Raw genomic sequence first — 17642 nt, 5'->3', positions numbered from 1 at the left:
ATTATTCTTGTTTATTGTTTAGCACTAAAGTTAAAGAAATTTAAACACACGAACTTTCCAAGTGATGTTTTCTCATTAAGATAGTGAGTTATACAGAAATTACATAATACAAACCCTATTATACAAGGTTTTAATTGAGTTGACCGGTTTGACTTGTTAACTTTAGTTGACTTTGACTTGACCGAAAATTGATGGTTGTCACAGGGTTCCCGAGGCATTTAGGTGTAAGACCTTGGAGGGTTTCCATGGCATCCTAAGTAAAGACCTCGGGGGGTTCCCGATGCATTAGGGTATAAGACCCTGGAGGGTTTCGAGGGCATCCTTAGTCAAGACCTCTGGGGGTTCCCGAGGCATTGGGCTAAAACCATGTGGGGGTTCCTATGGCACCCGGAGTAAGACTCTGGAGGGTTTCCAAGGCTTCCTTATATGTTTGTATGCATGGCTTATGTGGTTTATGTAGCTTTTATAGTTAATATGGATTATGTGATTATGTAGATTGTGTGGGTTATGCTCTGGAGAACTCACTAAGCATTAGCTTACAGTTGTTGTTGGTTTTAGGTACTTCAGAGCCTAAGGGCAATAGCAAGGTTTGATGGCGCGGCATGTACTCTCCGACATTTTATTTGATGGGACACTTTGATATTTTAAATAAAATGTTGATGTTATGGATTTTGAAAACAATCGTCATTGTCACTTTATATTTTATGGGAATGTTTTGGTTAATTAAAAACGAAAAAAAAAATATTTGAAAATTTGGGTCGTTGTATAAATTGTGTGTATTTTTCTTTGTTTTGTGGTGTTAGATCTGTTATGACAACCATCACTTATCATACACCAATAATAGATTGCTAACCCCGAGCTCATCCCCATATCAGACCTAGACATTCACCAATCATACACCAATAATAGATTGCAAACCCCGAGCTCATCCACATATCAGACCTAGACATTCATACACACGCATAATATTATGAAGTAAAGATGATAACTCATGCTAATAGCTCAAACATGCATATAATTCATATAGTATCAATATGATGCATGATGAAAAATTTTGGTCCTAACTGTATTATATAAAAAAAAAAAAAAAAAGGATGAAATACAAATACTAAACTAAAATCGGTAATGTCCTTAAAAATTTGTTTTTTATTTGAAAAACAGGATTTTAAGAATTGTAATATCTACTTCTTATGGCCTACAAACATATGCTAGAATTATTTAAATAAAAAAGACCACACTAATATATAATAATATAAGAAAGATTTTGTAAAGGTGGCATAAGGATGTCAACATGTATTGAAATAGTATCTAAAGAATGTCAACATGTATGTTGATATAGTATCAAAGTACTCTTTGTATTACTTCTTTGTATCTTACAAAATGATGCCATCATGTGTACATTTAAAGTTGCACGACCCCTATTACCCTATATATAAATCAATCCTCTTATACTTTGAACAACATTGATACTCAAACTTACAATCTTGCACTAGGTGCCGAGTGCATTAAAGTATAACTTATATATATTATAGCATTGCCAAGTTTCAAAATCTTCTCCTCGATATGGGCATGGTATTGTTGTGTAATATTTCTAATCCCATTTGTTAATCTATTTTTTTATATATAATCTTTAGAATCCTACTCATATTTGGCTAATACCAAAATTTCATTAACTTTTTCAGGACTCAAACACTAATTTGGATATGAGCAAGAAACTATATTAATTAGTTCATTCTTTGATTCTCTTGTTATTCTTTTTCTTATTTACTTGTGGTTGAAACTATGTGAATGTGATAATGCATATACTTTGTACCACATATTTTAAATTTTAAAATATAAAATAAAATCTAGCTATGTCTTGAAAAAAGCTAAAATTGAAAAGGCAAAGGGTAAAGAGAGCATCAACATGCCATTCAATGTAGATAAAGAGAGCAATTCATACCACCACCACCTTATCCATCTATCATCATAGTATCATATCCTCCATCCTTTGCCATTCATCCCTTACATTGCAAAACTCACCCTTTATTTTAAATTCTACAACTATAATATCATGTCATCTGTATTATATGTAAGTAGAAATAGCAAGAATTCTTTTTTCTTTTTAAATAGAAATAAAAGATAGATATACTCATATACCACCTTATTCATATTCAATATTGGAATGTGTCATTGTCGTAAATCAACAAAACAAAAATCCATCATACATTTATTTTCTGTATAATTTCTGAAAATAAAACATTGTACTCTAATTTTCACCTAATTAAAATGTTGTATTTTCATTTTATTTTTTTGTTAAGACATTATTTTTAAAAAGTGAACCACAAATAAAATACATTGTTATTTTTCTAGAGTATAAAAAAAAGAACTACTTTTAGATACTTTATCTAGAAGGGTCTCATAATCTTTTCCTTGCAACCACACATCTACAATGGTAAAATACCATGATCAACTTCACATATATCATACATACATACATCCTCCATCCATCATCATCATCATCATCATCATACAATGGCTGCTTAGCGTTCAAACTTCAAATTAACCAACTACATTTGACAATAATATCAATTATCGTCTTCCAAAAACATGAATTCGATAATTCGTTTCATTCTCGAAAAAATTAAATTGAATTGATTTCAGAATTTGTATGGATTTATGAAACTAATTTATCAACGGAGAAATGTAATCAGAAAGTGTTGCAATTGTTATGAAATTTAGATGTGTTTTGTGTAATTAATCACAGGAGAGCATGGTGAGACCAAAGTGGGTCCATCATCAATGGCGATGATGTGTTAGTGTGTGATATATGCATAGAACACCATAGATGTCTGTGGCGAACTTTAAAATCATGGGCCCTGTACTTTTTTCCTTGAATCAAATTTAGTTTTTGCGTAAAATACAAAGCAAACGAAAAAACGAAAAACTGAAATGAAGAATAATGGTTGATTATGCATGGATACGAAAACGTGTGAGTGATTTGGAACGCTCGTACCTGATCGGTTTATCTGAAGAATTTGTATAAATCCCCAAAACGAAATCTGAAATCAAGTAGTTTGGTTGAGTAATTGTTAACAATGTCGACCTCATCTGCTTTCGCCATTAACGCTCCCTGTTTCATCAATGCTTCTTCTTTGAAGAAATCATCTTCTTCATCCAAATCTCCTTCATTATCCGCTAGATTTACTTGCAATTCGTCATCATCGTCATCATCGTCGTCGTCTTCATCTGCAACTCCACCCAGGCTCATCCGTAACGAGCCTGTTTTTGCTGCTCCTGCTCCGATCATCACACCGAAATGGGTACGTTTTCTGTTCTTGAGATGTGTAACTCTCTCTCACACACAAATGCGCACTTGATCCAGAATATAGCTTTCGACGCAAAATCAGAGTGTCCGCCATTAATGGAGGAATCCGAGTTTGCCGTTTGTCGAAAAGTAATTTCCGTTTTAGGAAACCTAACAAATTCAAATCTAAGTAAATGAAGAATAAATCTGAATCGTCAACAAGCACAAAATGCAAAGTGAAAGCTTACATAGATCGAGAAATAAACGGTGTTAATGTTTAAATGCAGACGGAAGACATGGGAAACGAATCGTATGAAGACGCCATTGCTGCACTGAAGAAACTTCTAATGTAAGTCAAATTTTACATTCGATAACACTAATTTAATCATATCATTCATAACAAAACGATGAGTTTATGGTAATTCAACAGTGAAAGAGGCGAATTAGAACCAGTTGCTGCAGCCAGAATCGATCAAATCACAGCCGAACTTCAAACACCCGACGCCAAAGCTCCATTTGACCCGGTTGAGAGGATCAAAACCGGATTCGTCAAGTTCAAGAGAGAGAAATACGAGTAAATTCAAATTTAAACAAACTCTAACGTTTTTTTTCTTCATCTTTTGTTCTATGTAACGTTATCTGATGCATGTGTGATGTGAATGTAGAACAAACCCTGCATTGTATGATGAACTTTCCAAAGGCCAGAGCCCAAAGGTAACAATGATTTTCTACCAAATCATATTTGGCCCATTATGAAAGCAAAACCAACAAAATGAAATGATAAACAAATGATTATATATAATTATTATATGTACATATAAGAAGCTCATTAGTGTTGATGTATATTATGTGTTGTGTAGTTCATGGTTTTCGCATGCTCAGACTCGCGTGTTTGCCCCTCACATGTCCTTGATTTCCAACCCGGTGAGGCGTTTGTAGTACGTAACGTTGCCAACATGGTCCCTCCTTTTGACAAGGTCAGGTTATTGTTGTTGTTACTGATACTGGTATTGTTATTGTTGTTGTTACTGATACTGGTATTGTTATTGTTATTGTTACTGTTGTTGTTATTGTTATGAAAAATATTTATGTATCAAGTTATTAACTATCGATTTTATCTATTGCTAACAAAAACAGACTAAATATGCTGGAGTAGGAGCTGCTGTTGAGTATGCAGTTTTGCATCTCAAGGTAATTTACACATTGAAAGCAACAGGTTATATTTTATTGATAACGAATCGAAGTAGAATTTTTTTAAAGAAACGTTCATTAAAAGGAAATGCATATTCTAGTATTTACAACATTCTAAATTTGACTCTTTCAAAAAAATTCTAAAAATTTGACTTACTAGAAAATTTGTATCATTACTTTTAATATTAGATTTTATGGATGTGACAAAGTGGATTGAATAACATGCAAAACAATCTATTAGAAACTTTATATCATTATTCCAATAATAGAATTTATGGATGTGACAAAACGGATTAGACCTTTTTTTTTCTTTTTTTTTTTTTTTTTGATAGTCTAACATACGACCTTTACTCAATTTTTATACATACATGTTCAAAGGACGCATTTAGTAGAGTAACACATTTTCATCAAATCCCGATATTGTTAGGCCATATTATATGGTTGTTCGTTTCAATGAAAATTCAAATTTAAATAACATAAACTAAATTAAAATTCGATTCAAACCAACCAAATTACAATTTGATTTCTAGTCATTAGTAAATGTAGACATACAAAAAACTGATTTGAAAAGAGTTGTTTTACTAATCTAACATATGAAATTATGTTTAACGAGACACAAGTTTTGTGCACAATTAAATTAACTTTAGACCTAATACAATCCAAATTCTCCATTACAACATTTTCATAGTACTATGGTAAAACTAATCGACTATTAAAGATATCTTAAATGCAAAATATTATTTCGGTTTCAGTTTAAAATAATCTATAAATCTAAATTTCTAAACCAAATTGTTCAATTACACCTTTAACCACAGGCCTTTGGTCACAAAACGGATTAGATGATGACAAGACAGATTACATAACATCATTGAGTGAGTTTGATGGGCCACCTAAGATTGGTTTGATTTGAAACATATTTTTAAAAGTTTATAAAAAGTTAGTATATTAATTTTTTTTTATAGCAATCATACTATTAAAATAATAATATGTTTTTTTCAATAAAAAGGTTGTAAATATTTAAATACATTTTGATAACTCGATTTAATTTTTATTAATTTGACCCATGAAAATTCCAAATTAATCAATTTTTTTGAAAAACAACTCAAATGCCACCTCTACTTAGATAATATTTTTAATCGGTTCTAATGGTTGTAGGTAGAGCAAATAATCGTAATTGGGCACAGCCGTTGTGGAGGGATCAAGGGTCTCATGACTTTCCCTGATGAGGGACCTCACACCACGTAAGTTAATTCCTCCATAATATTAATTTAATTTAAGTTTTTTTTATTTTTTTTTAATTTTTAGTTTTGATACCAAAAATATAATTCTATCATCTAAATTGCGAACAACCGCAGCGACTTCATCGAGGACTGGGTTAAAGTATGTTCTCCCGCCAAGGCGAAAGTTGTAGCAGAAAGTGGTAGTTTATCTCTCGATGATCAATGTGTTAGCTGTGAAAAGGTAAACAACTATCTGGATCTTTTTTATCTGTGTAATGTTTAAAAAAATTATATATGAAAATGTCGAGACACTTAACGAAATGAAAGGAAAAAATACATGACGCCAAATTCTTAATAATTAAGGATTTCTTTTAGAAAACGACTCACTATTCTACTCATAAAGCTGCACATTTTGTCCCAAACTTGATTAGAAAATCCTCACATTTTGGTTTAGATACATCTTTTTGTCGGTTCTAATATCGTTAGACTAAAAGCTTGTAAATTTTTTGTAAAAAAAAATTAAAAATAAAAATAAAAAAAGTTAATATAAAGATTTTGCTATTAATTTGTTATTTCTATATAATGATGTATTACTTGTTGTATGCATAATGTTTTTTCTTTTTCTATTTTTGGTACACCAGACTAAATGTGACTGAAATTAGATTTTAAAAACCAAATTTCACAATATTTATCAAGATTGACATGAGAGGATCGGATGAATCAAGAAGAATAAATAGGGAAATGGTAGTATCTTAATACATCAAGGCAGGTTTTTTTGTTTAACACATTAAGTCATTTTCTTCCTATTAAGTTAAAAAAAAAAAAAAAAAAAAAAAAAAACTATAATCACTAAGCTTATCACATCAAATGGAAACAACCCCTAAGTCTTTCTTATTAAGTCCAAAATTTTGAAAAGAAACAATATTTTAACGAATCATGGGTATGCAGGAAGCTGTGAACGTATCATTGGGACATCTACTGACTTACCCATTTGTAAGAGATGGATTGGTGAAGAAAACATTAGCACTAAAGGGTGGTCATTACGATTTTGTTAATGGGACCTTTGAGCTATGGGGACTCGACTTTGGCCTTTCACCTCCTACCTCTGTATGAACGAGTTAAACATCTTTTCCTTCATTACTCTTTTGTATATCGAATAATAAAAAGTTGTCAATTGTCATTATTATTTCGTTAAATAATATATATATAATATTCAAGTGGTTACTATATATATTTTGCCCCTTTCTTCCTTTGCTAGGTAAAAGATGTTGCCACTATACTCCATTGGAAGCTCTTCTAAGAGGGTGGGATGAAGCTTATGAGGTGGTTATGTAGAAGTCCATTTTTATAACAAAACTATAACCTTGTAAACCCGATCATAAATTAAATAACAAAATATATTTCGGTTAATGGTATCAAACTTATATGCTATGTTATGGAAGTTGGAATTAAAAACATAGCTAACTATTTCGTGAATAAAAAAATATTATCATCACAATTAACAAACCACAAATTCCCATTTATTTATTTTTACACAAAATTTGAAGTAAAAGCATACAACAACAATAGAAAATGGAACCCCAACTTTAATGTTCCTATGTTTCTATCAAACCATATTTAAAAATCCAAATTAGGCATCAAGAAGGAATTCAAGTGAGAGTGATTTCTTATTCCGATTCCGGCCCGCATCCCCAAGAAGCTCTGCTAGTCTCCGCTTCTCATCATCCACGTCTGGATTCGCAGTTCCAAGCTTCTCCTCTCTCATCCCAACCACATATTCCAGTATCTCAATCGCATCGTCCCATCTACACACGTTAAATGATTAACTTTATTTATATCTGAATTATCACACATGACAAGATTGGACAAGAATGGGCAAACTTTATAAGACTAATTTCAACAATAAGTATGATGATGACAATTACATCATTTGCATAGACGAGAGATCGAGAATTGATCTGTCTCATATTTTGTTCCAATTTTTCAGTAGAATAAAAAATTGTTATTTTTGTATCATTAATACAGGTTACAGTATTAATATATGTCAAATGTAGGCCTTAAGGCCTTGTTTTTCATAAATAACTAGACCGATTATACTGCATTTGATATGCATTGGTAATGTAGCCGATATCAAAGATACAAAAGTTACAATCTTTTGTTCCGCTCACAAATTGAAACACGGTGGGACACTGATCAAATCTCGATATCAAATCTCAATATCTGGTATGTGGAAAAGACGTACATACCCCCCTCTCTTTCTTTTTATTATCATTGAAAATACAAAAGTTTAGTTCAAATCAGTCAAATCAAATCCTAACATAAAAAGTTATAAAGATGGAATAGATTCAAATTAGATCCCATACCTGCCCATGGCATCATAAGTACCGGCAAGATTACTATAAACCCCAAGTGTGTCAGGGTGGTGAGGCCCATACTCTGTCTCTAATATTCCTCTCGCTTCTTCAAAAAGATCAGCCGCTTCATTTATCGAGTGAATCTGAACACAAGCAAGCCCCATTTGATTCAAAGCAACACCAAAAAGCGCCGATTTCTTCTCCCCCACCGCCCTCAGCTTCACAATCGCCGCCTTCAAACACCCATACGACTCCAAATACTTCCCCATCATATAATACAAAACCCCAATCTGAGCTTCAATTCCGGCCACCGTGCTCAACTGACCCACCGCCTTTCCGTACACCTTCAATGCTTTCTTCAGTAGATTAATCGCGTGATCGAGTTCATTCATCGACTCATAAATCCCCGAAACTTCAATCAAACCACTCGCGATTTCTTCTCTAGGGATTCCGGCGACTGGTTTCACGTAAATCCGTAACGCGTTTTCACAGTACGATTTCGATTCACGTAGTTTCCCGATTTTGTTGTAAACATCGGCCAATCGGACGAAAACCGAAGCAACTGATGGATGATTGTCGCCTTTTGTTGATTTGAAAAGATTAAGCGATTTCTGATACGAAAAAATCGCCTCGTCGTAACGAGACAATGATAAGTAAGCGTCCCCGATGCAAACATCGATAGCAGCAACTTCTGTTTCGTGTCCATCTCCGGCCATGGCGACGCTTGCCAAAACGTAATGTTCGAGGGCCGTTTCGTAATCTCCCATCGCTTCACATATCAGCCCCATGAGCCGCCGGTCGGCGGCTTCTTCCGGTGAACCGTTTTTGTGTATATCAAGAGCCATTTGACATAACCGCTTAGCTTCATCGAACTGCATCCCTTGAACATAAGCTTCCGCTACGTATCTACAAGTTTCACCAAATCGGGAATCGGATTCACCTAAAACTTGTCGTTGGATTTCTAAACCGGCGGTGTAACAAAGTATTGAATTCTCGATGTTTCCGATCATTGAATACGTGTCGCCTAACTGCATACACCCTGCAAATTTAGCGAGAGAGTGTTTTTGACCTTGGTCCATGTTTGGGATTTCGATTGAACGTTCTAACAAAGGAATGGCGTCGGTGTAACGTCCGGAACTGCAATTCAAAGCTGCTACGATGTGCAAACACATGACGACTTCCAAATTTGGTGTCTCGGATTGGATGCTTTCGAATGATTTCAATGCTCGTTGAGCCAATTCGAAAGCCCTTTTCGGGTTATCACCTGATGACAATAAGTCTCGCGCTTGCTTGAGTAAATAAGTCCCGAGGTACGCTGGATCTTCATTGGGTGAAATTTTTTCTTGTTTTTTGAGATTCATCCTCGATGGAATCCTCTTACGAGAAGGAGGTCGGGTTTTTGGAGTTGAAGACTGTTCAGATTTTGGGATGATTACAGTCGGGTTGCTGTCGTTTGATGCTTCTTTCACTTCTTTTTCATCAATTATGACGATCGTCTCTTTTGTAGCACCGCCGTCTGGTTTCATAAAGTCTCCTCCGGCGAGAAAGCGGAGCTCGGAATCTATTCGCGATTCTTGACCATATGATAAGTAACTGAACCTGGAAGGTGACTGATCGGAGCTTTGCATTTCACAGACGTTGTTATAGAGCTGTTCAATGGAGGTGTCGACGCCGCCGGGGCTGTCAACGGATAAACCCATTGAGTCGCTCTCCGGGCTGAGTGTCGTCAATGGGCTTCTCGGCGATGAGTAGCCGAAAAGCTCTTTGTGTGGGACATATCCTCCGGTTTGTATGTTATCGCCGGCCGGATTTGAGTTTGAAACGTCGGCGACAATTTCAGGCATTTTGAACAGCTTTGGAATTACACGGTGGTATTCTCACAGAGGCAAATGATCGAACACCTGGTGTGCATTGGAATATGACAGCAGATAGCCATATCCATGGAAGCAATCAAAAATAGAAAAAAAATACTTTTATAAAGTAAAATAATTATTTTAACAATTTCTAAAATTTTTGTATTGGAGCTACAAAAGTTGTAGAAATATAATAATTTTTTTAAACTGACAAGGATATTCATGAAACACAAAAATTTCTACTAAAACGTGTGCTCCACTTTTGAGTGTGAAATAATCATGGTATGAAAAATAAAGAATAATAAAAAAGGGAATAACTGGAGTAACTGTTAATGAATGTTTCATGTAAATTCTAAATGGAAATTAATGTCGACTTCAGTTCTTTTTACTCAAAGGTTTAATATTCTCTTCGCCCAAAATTTTAAAATATTGAATCATAATAAAAGAATACAAAACTTAAGAATCACAAAACGTAAAATTCAATGCAGAATGAGATAAGAATATATTGTCGTAAAATTTGGGTCACTTGGATTTGATAGCATATAAAACCGATAATCCCTATTTTCTTTAATATTATAAATAAGTTTTTTTTATCAAATACTTAATTTAAAAAATTTGCTATATGTTTTTATTAAAAGAACTAGCTAAGAAACTAAAAAGAAAAACCAATTAGAAATTGTCAAAAAAAATCTGTTATATGTACACAAATTTTTCGCAAAATGTTAGCATACATTTACGTGTATTCCTTTTAAACAAAATATTCTTTGTTATTTTTAACCTAAAGTAGCAATATGTTTTCGATAATATAAAAAGTCTTAAATTGAAACGAAAAAACAAAAAGAATAGAAAATTGTATTGCCGAAACGAAAAATAAACAAAAGTATGCTGATTATATCCATAATAATCTAATTTTTCTGAATAGAAAAGATTTAGACATACAGTTCATTTTGAATCACGATTATAACCTAAATTAGTTCTATTTTTTGTGTAATTGAATCACGATTATAATATCAAAAAAACTAATAAACAAACATTCATCCATGAAGAACGTCGAAGAAAAAAAATCTCATTCGAAATTGACAATCTTGGAATAATCGAAAATGAGCGGGAGAATTTATCACTTACCTCGATAAACTCGAAGCAAAATCAACCGAATCGTTTCTGTGATTGTGATTTATGAACAAGAGGAAGAACAGAGAAAGGGGAAGAACTGAAAGATGTGTGTTTGACTCCTTGTAGGTGGAGTGTGTGTGTTTATATAGAGAAAAAGATGAAGGTATACGCCGATTGATGAACAGAGAAAAGGTGGTTGATGAAGAAGATAAGAACCAAAAATGGAATCAAAACTAAAATAATTCTGATGAATGATATATGTATAATTTAAGGTATGTCTGTGGGTGATGTGTTGGTAGATATAAATATATATGTATGTATAAGTGGAAATGTGCAGAGAGAATTAATGGGAGAAATATGTGAAAAAGAAAAATGGAGGTGGAGAGAGATGGAATGTTACAAGCGAAGGGGACTTATTATCTCCCACCAACACCGCCCTCTCAGCAACCGCAACGCTCCCTCCCTCGCCCTTTCTCCATCGTGTTACTTGGCATGTCATTTTTGATTGTGCTTTTTTAGTTTACACTCTCCCATCAATATTTAATTTAATAATAATAATAATAATAATGTATTTTGAATTAATTTTATATTAAATATTGTAATTTTATTTACAATAATAAATTTTTCAATTTTAACAAATTTAAGAGGAAGTGTTGATTTATTTTGTTAAGGTTGAATCATTACATTTGTTAACCATAAAAAAATATTCATTAATTATGAAAATAGGAGTGTGAGACGTTGTTACTGTACAAGGCATATATAGTCGGCCGGTATCATTGCATATGACAATTAGTAGAAATGAAGACATCATAGTCACTAGAGTTATATCGGAATATAATTTCGTCGATCCATTCACAAAGCCATTGTTACAACCCAAGTATGATTGTCATACTAGGTTGAAAGACATTAGATTTATAAATCATTTTGCTTGAATGTGTCTAGTTTAGTTTGATCTTATTTGGGAACTTATAAATTGTAAATTTTTATGTGATTTGGTGACTATTAAGTCGATATCATAATATGTCTTGAAGAAAAGTCATTTCATTAATTTACTATTGTATTCTATTTGCATGTTTAACCAAATTCTAAAATATTAATTTATTTAAAGCCTCCATATACCATATTTAGTCATATTTCTAAAAGTGGGTAGCGGTTTAAGACTGCACGAGATATTAGTATATTCTTCATGGAGATGGATATAGTATGGAGATGCGACTAATACTCATGTGTATTTAATGGAGATTAAGTATTAGAGTAACCCGTAGTTAGAGATTACTTCATGGGAACTGTTACGGGTAATTCTAAGATAGTAATATCATATATATTCTTCAAATGGAGATGAATGGGATTCTTAGTCATGCAATTTGTTGTGCTTTGGTGCTCTTAATGTGTCCATAACTGACAGTCAAACAAGGAATGTCTGGTTTGTGACATGAAGAGTGAGTGATATCGTCCATGTATTCAAAGTTTATGTGTTCCTTTTACCATAACATGAGAAGTGACATCGTTAGGCCCCTCGATGATTTGGTACTGACTTCAAATGTATTGTTATACTCATACTAAATTAATAATAGATCAATCGTGTAGTATGTTGTGGGTCATCACAAACCTCTATCGAGAAACATAGTCTTAAATATTTGATTGACAAATTTTCATGTCTTATGTTTATATGGATATCATATAACAAAGAAATATTTATCACTTACTTAATACTATCCATACCTCTAGGTTATGAGTACTTCTGTAGTCTTAGACGACGTACACCTTTCTACTCTAAGGAAGGTAGGAGTATATGGTTCTTGTAATAAGTGCAAGTGGTAGACAGTTGGAAATATGCACATGGTCACAACAAGTTAGTGACTTTTCATAATTAGCATAGTCCTTTTGGGTTACACGTAAGATATGATTTAAGCATTAGATAGAGGCGAATTATGGACTAGTTCGTTAAATTTTGATATAACGCATTAATTGGAAAATAGAAGAATTAAGGGTCTTAAGTGTAACTACCCCAATTTAAATTAGTAGTATTTATCCCTTAAATAAAGGGATTTATATATCAATTATAAGAGATAATACTTAGAATAAAAATCAACGCTAATGTTTGATCATATGATGAAATGGCTTCTCCCTCTTTTTTTCCATCTTAACTTCATGGTTCTTCACGACCTCTCGATTGTCCCTCTCATGGATAGGGTTTTGGAGTTTTCTTTGTTGTTGTCTAGTTTCTTAGTTATCGTTCTTAGGTGCGATCACTACCGAAGTTCTCATTTGGGCTCTAAATCGTCCAAGACAAGATAAATTCGGATTTACTATTTCAACAAGAAGGTATGATTCAATTTATTTCTTTTTAGTTGATTATGTTATTAAAAAGTTGCTAGAACAAGATCTATAGTGGATCATGAAGATCAAGTAATAACTTTAATGATTTTGTTGTTTTGTGCTCTTATGATCATCATATCCTAACAATAGTGATCATGTTTGTAAAAAAAGTTGTAGGAATTGAAATTGTGACATTTTATAAACCATAAGGACCATTTATGTAAATTTGACTAGTTTTCATGATATAATTAAAGATAATAATTATAGTTATAGTGAATGATGAAATGGCTTTAAACATGAATGAGACTTAGGTTATAACTTATTTATACAGTGAACATAAAGCCTATTGGTTATAAATGGGTTTACAAGTAGAAATCAACTAGGGAAATCAAGATATAAGTGATACAAGTGATGGGATATATATTCATGTATAACACCTAATTTTTTTAAGAGTTATAATTGATATATATATATATATATATATATATATAAGTGATGATATGTGGTAACATGAGTATATAATGTTGGTGAAAGTATATTACCTCAATAGGAAATATGAGGCCGATATGGTAATATTGATAAAAATAAGATATCAAACCACTGGTTAATTTATAAGAGTTACAAATCCCTTCTTAAAACCTTAAATGTCTAAACATCGAAGTATATTATGAAAGTGAATATAAATGAGAGTCTAATGCTTAAGTTGAAAGAATAAGCCTTGTTTTGTATATTTAAGGGAAATGTGTCAATAGTGTTATCTGTTAGATCTTAAATCTAATATATGTTTGAGGAAGCTTTTATGTGTTGACTATGTTTACATATGACAAGGATCTATATTTGCTAGAGTTTTGGAAGGAAAATAACAAAAAGGCAAGTATGATGTTTTACTCAAGTTCAAAATGAAACAAATACTTTTCGATTATGTTTTTATGGTTTGTGGATATGAAGAGCTTTATGAAGTCTGTAAGATGGTTTAGCTGAGTTTTCCTTAAAACTCAAGAAGTTTTGGATCTGCAACCACCATAATGATAGACATGAAATTTGTAGTGGTCAAGGGGTATGAAGCGAGCCCTCATGTGGTCATGCATTAGCTCCAAAGTCAGTAGAGAATTAGGGTCGTTCACTATTTGGATAAAACCGAATTGTCCAATTGGACAATTTGGATTGGACTGTTTGGTTCGGATATTCAGATTTTTGGATTGGTTTTCAACAAAACCGAATTATTATTTTGGATTTCAGATTGGTTTTGGTTTACAAAATGAGAACCGAATAGTCCAAAAAAAACCGAATAACAATTTGTTATGTATTTATTTTCAGTATATCTATAATTATTTATTAATTTTATAATTTTTTTTAAATAAGTTAAAAAAAGTTTTACCTAATAGAAGACATTAATATGTACTTTCTCTCAAAAGTTTTTTGATCTATTAAATAACAAACTATAATATGCCTTCTTAGTAGTTGTTTATAAATTTTAAATCACAAGTAAATAATTTGTTTTTGTATTTTCTGTAAAATTGGATCATATTATACTTCTATGTCCTTTTAAAATGTTATGGTTTTTAAAAACCGAATTATAAAAACCGATCCAACCGAATTGTAATTGGATTGAATCGGATCAGATTTGAATTTAGTTTGGACTATTTGGATCCATATTTTGAAAACCGAAATTAATTTGGATTTAATTAATTGGATCGGATCAAACCGATCCATCCAAACGAACACCCCTATAGAGAATATCCTTCAGCCCCGACATAGTAGGGCTACAGTTTGGGGCTTGCATTACAACCAAGAGTTGATAGGAGAAGTTTCCTTGAACATGACCTTGTTTTAAGAGTGTAACTTATCTATTTCACCAATTGAGTTATAAACTCTCGGAGAGAATTTTTGAACCAAATTCTAGAAGGAGAAGGGAGTTTTAATGCTCAAATTGAAGATAATCAAAGTACTATATCAAATGATAGCATCCCCAAAGGTAAATTGTTTGATATTCCATGCAATTATGTACTTTTATATAATGATGTGTATGTTTGTGTTATAGTTTTGTATCTTTATGGATACCAAAATGACAGTGTAAAATGAAGTAACTTGCATTATATCTATATTTGAGCTCAATGATGACAATATTGAAGGAATTACAGAAAACATATCAAAGACTGATGATTCTAAAAATTAGGTTTATTATGGTTTTGAATTGTTACTAGTTTATTCCTTTTTCAAATAACAAATGTCAGTTAAAAGGTGGATAAATGTTTATAAAATGATGATTCCAATTTTTTTATGATGACTACAACAAGTTATGGGTATGGGTGTGCAAAAGAATATAAATAACAATCAAGCTATTTAATAATAAATTGACTAAACCTAATAATTTTTATTTTCACCCACATATTTTGCATTATAATAATATGATATTATAACTTTCCTTGACGACAATGGTCTTAAATAACCAAATCATGATTTAAAAAACAAAAAAGAGTTGGTGACAATACAATATATTTAAAAAATTAAAACAAACTTTTTATAATAAGAAAGATATGCTAGAAAACAATCCCAACCACGGCATATTCTCATGGTGCAACCCCTCCCTCACCCTGGCCCCGTCCAACCTTCTTTCTGGCTTCCGTCTGCACCCCAGTCCCCACTATTCTCAAGGTAGTTCCGTATGGATTCTTTAATACAATATTAGTATAACACATAGTTTTTAGCATATAATGTAAAAAATATGAAATTATTTCATGTTATAGTTTTAAAAGTTTTTATCATTTAGCATTTTATGTCATGTATGACTTGTATATATCATATAACCGATCTATCTTGGTACTAACTAGAGGAGGCACAAGGAGTGATGCTGCGAAAAATTTATGTATATACGGTAAATAAGACATAATTTACGGTAAAATTATATTTAATTATAAATAAAAAATGCATTTATAGTTTGACAATAAATGTGTAAATAAATCATTCAAAACGTGTTTTTACTATCCAACACATCAAAATCAATCCGAAAAAAAATGGAAAAACGATTTTGTAAAGAATCAACTATTTCTAAAAATGGTAAAATCTCTGAAAACAAGCATAAAAGCAAAATTAAAAATTTTTGACAAAATTTTAAAAAAGAAAAGTTGGGTGGAACATACTTGGTTTAGGATATGGGGCATGATGGAAAGCTAACCCAACCCGAGTTTTGTCACCCTTATGAAAAATAACGGAAGAGAAAAATCAAACCGAAGACTTTTCTTAATGATTAAATGAAGCGTTGATAACTTTGAAGTAAACATCTAATAGATAAAAACCAAAAGGCTTCTAGCCCAGCGGTATCATGTGGTGTCTTCTCTCTTTGAGATCGAGGGTTCAAGTCTCGTCGTGGACATAGGTAGAATTATATAAAAAACGTCATAAAATAATTATAGACATTAGTAAACTTTGTCGTAAGGTTATTGATATAAAAATTAATGTAAAATTTGTATGAAGAATTAACTTTATAAACATAGTCGTAAAAATATTGCGAAATTGGTATTTTAACATAGGAAAAAGTTATAAAAAAAATATATAACGATACATATAAACAAAAACTAAGTTTGTGACAGCATATAGAATCAAAGTTGTAAAAAATATTGGGACAACTTTTTAAAAATATTTGGTTTAAATTTTTAACAAAAATTAAAATCTAAGTGAAAAAATGTAATAGGAAAAAAGTTTGGTCGAACTTGGGTCTAGCTGGGTAAGAATCTAGAGCAGGGTTGGGCAGGCAAAACCCTAGCTTGTAACCTGCCCGCCTAAAAAAATAAGTAGTGGAAAAAAAAAACCTTTCACCTCCAAAATACTCGATACTCGTGGCAAATAAAAAAAACACAAAAACCAATAGTCAAGTTGTCTTATATCTATATCTATGATTAAGTAATAATAAGAAGGAGAAATCAAATATCTTCCTACTAATATTCATCTTCTACTTATAATCAAGACAATTACAAAAATACAAATAAATAAATAAATAATAAATTACATACGTCACTATTTTATGAGTAGAAAAATAAAAGTATTTCCAAAGATTCACTTAATTATTAGAGAAATCTGCGAAAAAGTCTCAATATTTTAGATCAGTTTACGATTTATTCCCAAATTAAATTTTGTTTATAAAAAAGGACAGATTACCGGCTAAAACTTCGGATTAACCCTTCGTGGCCGGTTTCACAGATTTAGCCAGTATCTCGTCTTTTTTTCGTTAATTAATCCAAATTTTGGGGTTTTTTCATTAATTAATCAAAATTTTAGGGGTTTTTTCATTATTTATTACCAATAAACC

At 32.0% G+C, this 17642-nt stretch overlaps 2 protein-coding genes and 2 long non-coding RNA genes across 5 annotated transcripts; 2 read left to right on the top strand and 2 right to left on the bottom strand.

Annotated features, from left to right (window-relative positions):
* Nucleotides 1–1439: 1439 nt before the first annotated feature.
* LOC145093424 (uncharacterized) lies at nucleotides 1440–1854 on the top strand. The gene is made up of 2 exons (XR_013702865.1): nucleotides 1440–1582; nucleotides 1683–1854. It is a non-coding gene; the product is annotated as an uncharacterized LOC145093424 (long non-coding RNA).
* Nucleotides 1855–3002: 1148 nt separating this feature from the next.
* On the top strand, nucleotides 3003–7107 carry LOC145093423 (carbonic anhydrase). Of its 2 annotated transcripts, none has more exons than XM_079031549.1 (10): nucleotides 3003–3302; nucleotides 3574–3635; nucleotides 3717–3860; nucleotides 3952–4000; nucleotides 4147–4263; nucleotides 4424–4477; nucleotides 5633–5718; nucleotides 5833–5938; nucleotides 6646–6804; nucleotides 6956–7107. In XM_079031549.1, the coding sequence occupies exons 1-10, from the start codon at nucleotides 3078–3080 to the stop codon at nucleotides 6995–6997; spliced, it is 1044 nt and encodes a 347-aa protein (XP_078887675.1). In that variant the 5' UTR covers nucleotides 3003–3077; the 3' UTR covers nucleotides 6998–7107. The 2 variants fall into 2 exon arrangements, with proteins under 2 accessions (XP_078887675.1, XP_078887676.1); XM_079031550.1 differs by having other exon boundaries at nucleotides 3010–3302; nucleotides 6646–6814.
* Nucleotides 3056–3650, bottom strand: LOC145093425 (uncharacterized). The gene is made up of 2 exons (XR_013702866.1): nucleotides 3535–3650; nucleotides 3056–3457 (listed from the first exon to the last, which is right to left on the bottom strand). It is a non-coding gene; the product is annotated as an uncharacterized LOC145093425 (long non-coding RNA).
* An 88-nt stretch (nucleotides 7108–7195) lies between the features above and the next one.
* On the bottom strand, nucleotides 7196–11440 carry LOC145093422 (protein KINESIN LIGHT CHAIN-RELATED 2-like). Its single transcript, XM_079031548.1, has 3 exons — nucleotides 11030–11440; nucleotides 8061–9952; nucleotides 7196–7502 (listed from the first exon to the last, which is right to left on the bottom strand). The coding sequence occupies exons 2-3, from the start codon at nucleotides 9893–9895 to the stop codon at nucleotides 7328–7330; spliced, it is 2010 nt and encodes a 669-aa protein (XP_078887674.1). The 5' UTR covers nucleotides 9896–9952; nucleotides 11030–11440; the 3' UTR covers nucleotides 7196–7327.
* Between the last annotated feature and the right edge of the window lie 6202 nt (nucleotides 11441–17642).

The sequence above is a fragment of the Lactuca serriola genome, chromosome 3 (genome assembly GCF_051521515.1).
Source record: "Lactuca serriola cultivar US96UC23 chromosome 3, Lser_US96UC23_V15, whole genome shotgun sequence".
Taxonomy (NCBI): domain Eukaryota; kingdom Viridiplantae; phylum Streptophyta; class Magnoliopsida; order Asterales; family Asteraceae; genus Lactuca; species Lactuca serriola.
The sequence above is the reverse complement of the archived record's forward strand: the minus strand, read 5'-3'. Positions and strand labels throughout refer to the sequence as shown.

Bases quoted from the DNA above. Each gene is read 5' to 3' on its own strand.
- LOC145093422 (XM_079031548.1), bottom strand. From the start codon at position 9,895: ATGCCTGAAATTGTCGCCGACGTTTCAAACTCAAATCCGGCCGGCGAT. The intron at 7,503-8,060 runs GTATGGGATCTA...TAACGTGTGTAG, and splicing joins ACTTATGATGCCATGGGCAG to ATGGGACGATGCGATTGAGA.
- LOC145093423 (XM_079031549.1), top strand. From the start codon at position 3,078: ATGTCGACCTCATCTGCTTTCGCCATTAACGCTCCCTGTTTCATCAAT. The intron at 4,478-5,632 runs GTAATTTACACA...TAATGGTTGTAG, and splicing joins ATGCAGTTTTGCATCTCAAG to GTAGAGCAAATAATCGTAAT. The intron at 5,939-6,645 runs GTAAACAACTAT...ATGGGTATGCAG, and splicing joins AATGTGTTAGCTGTGAAAAG to GAAGCTGTGAACGTATCATT.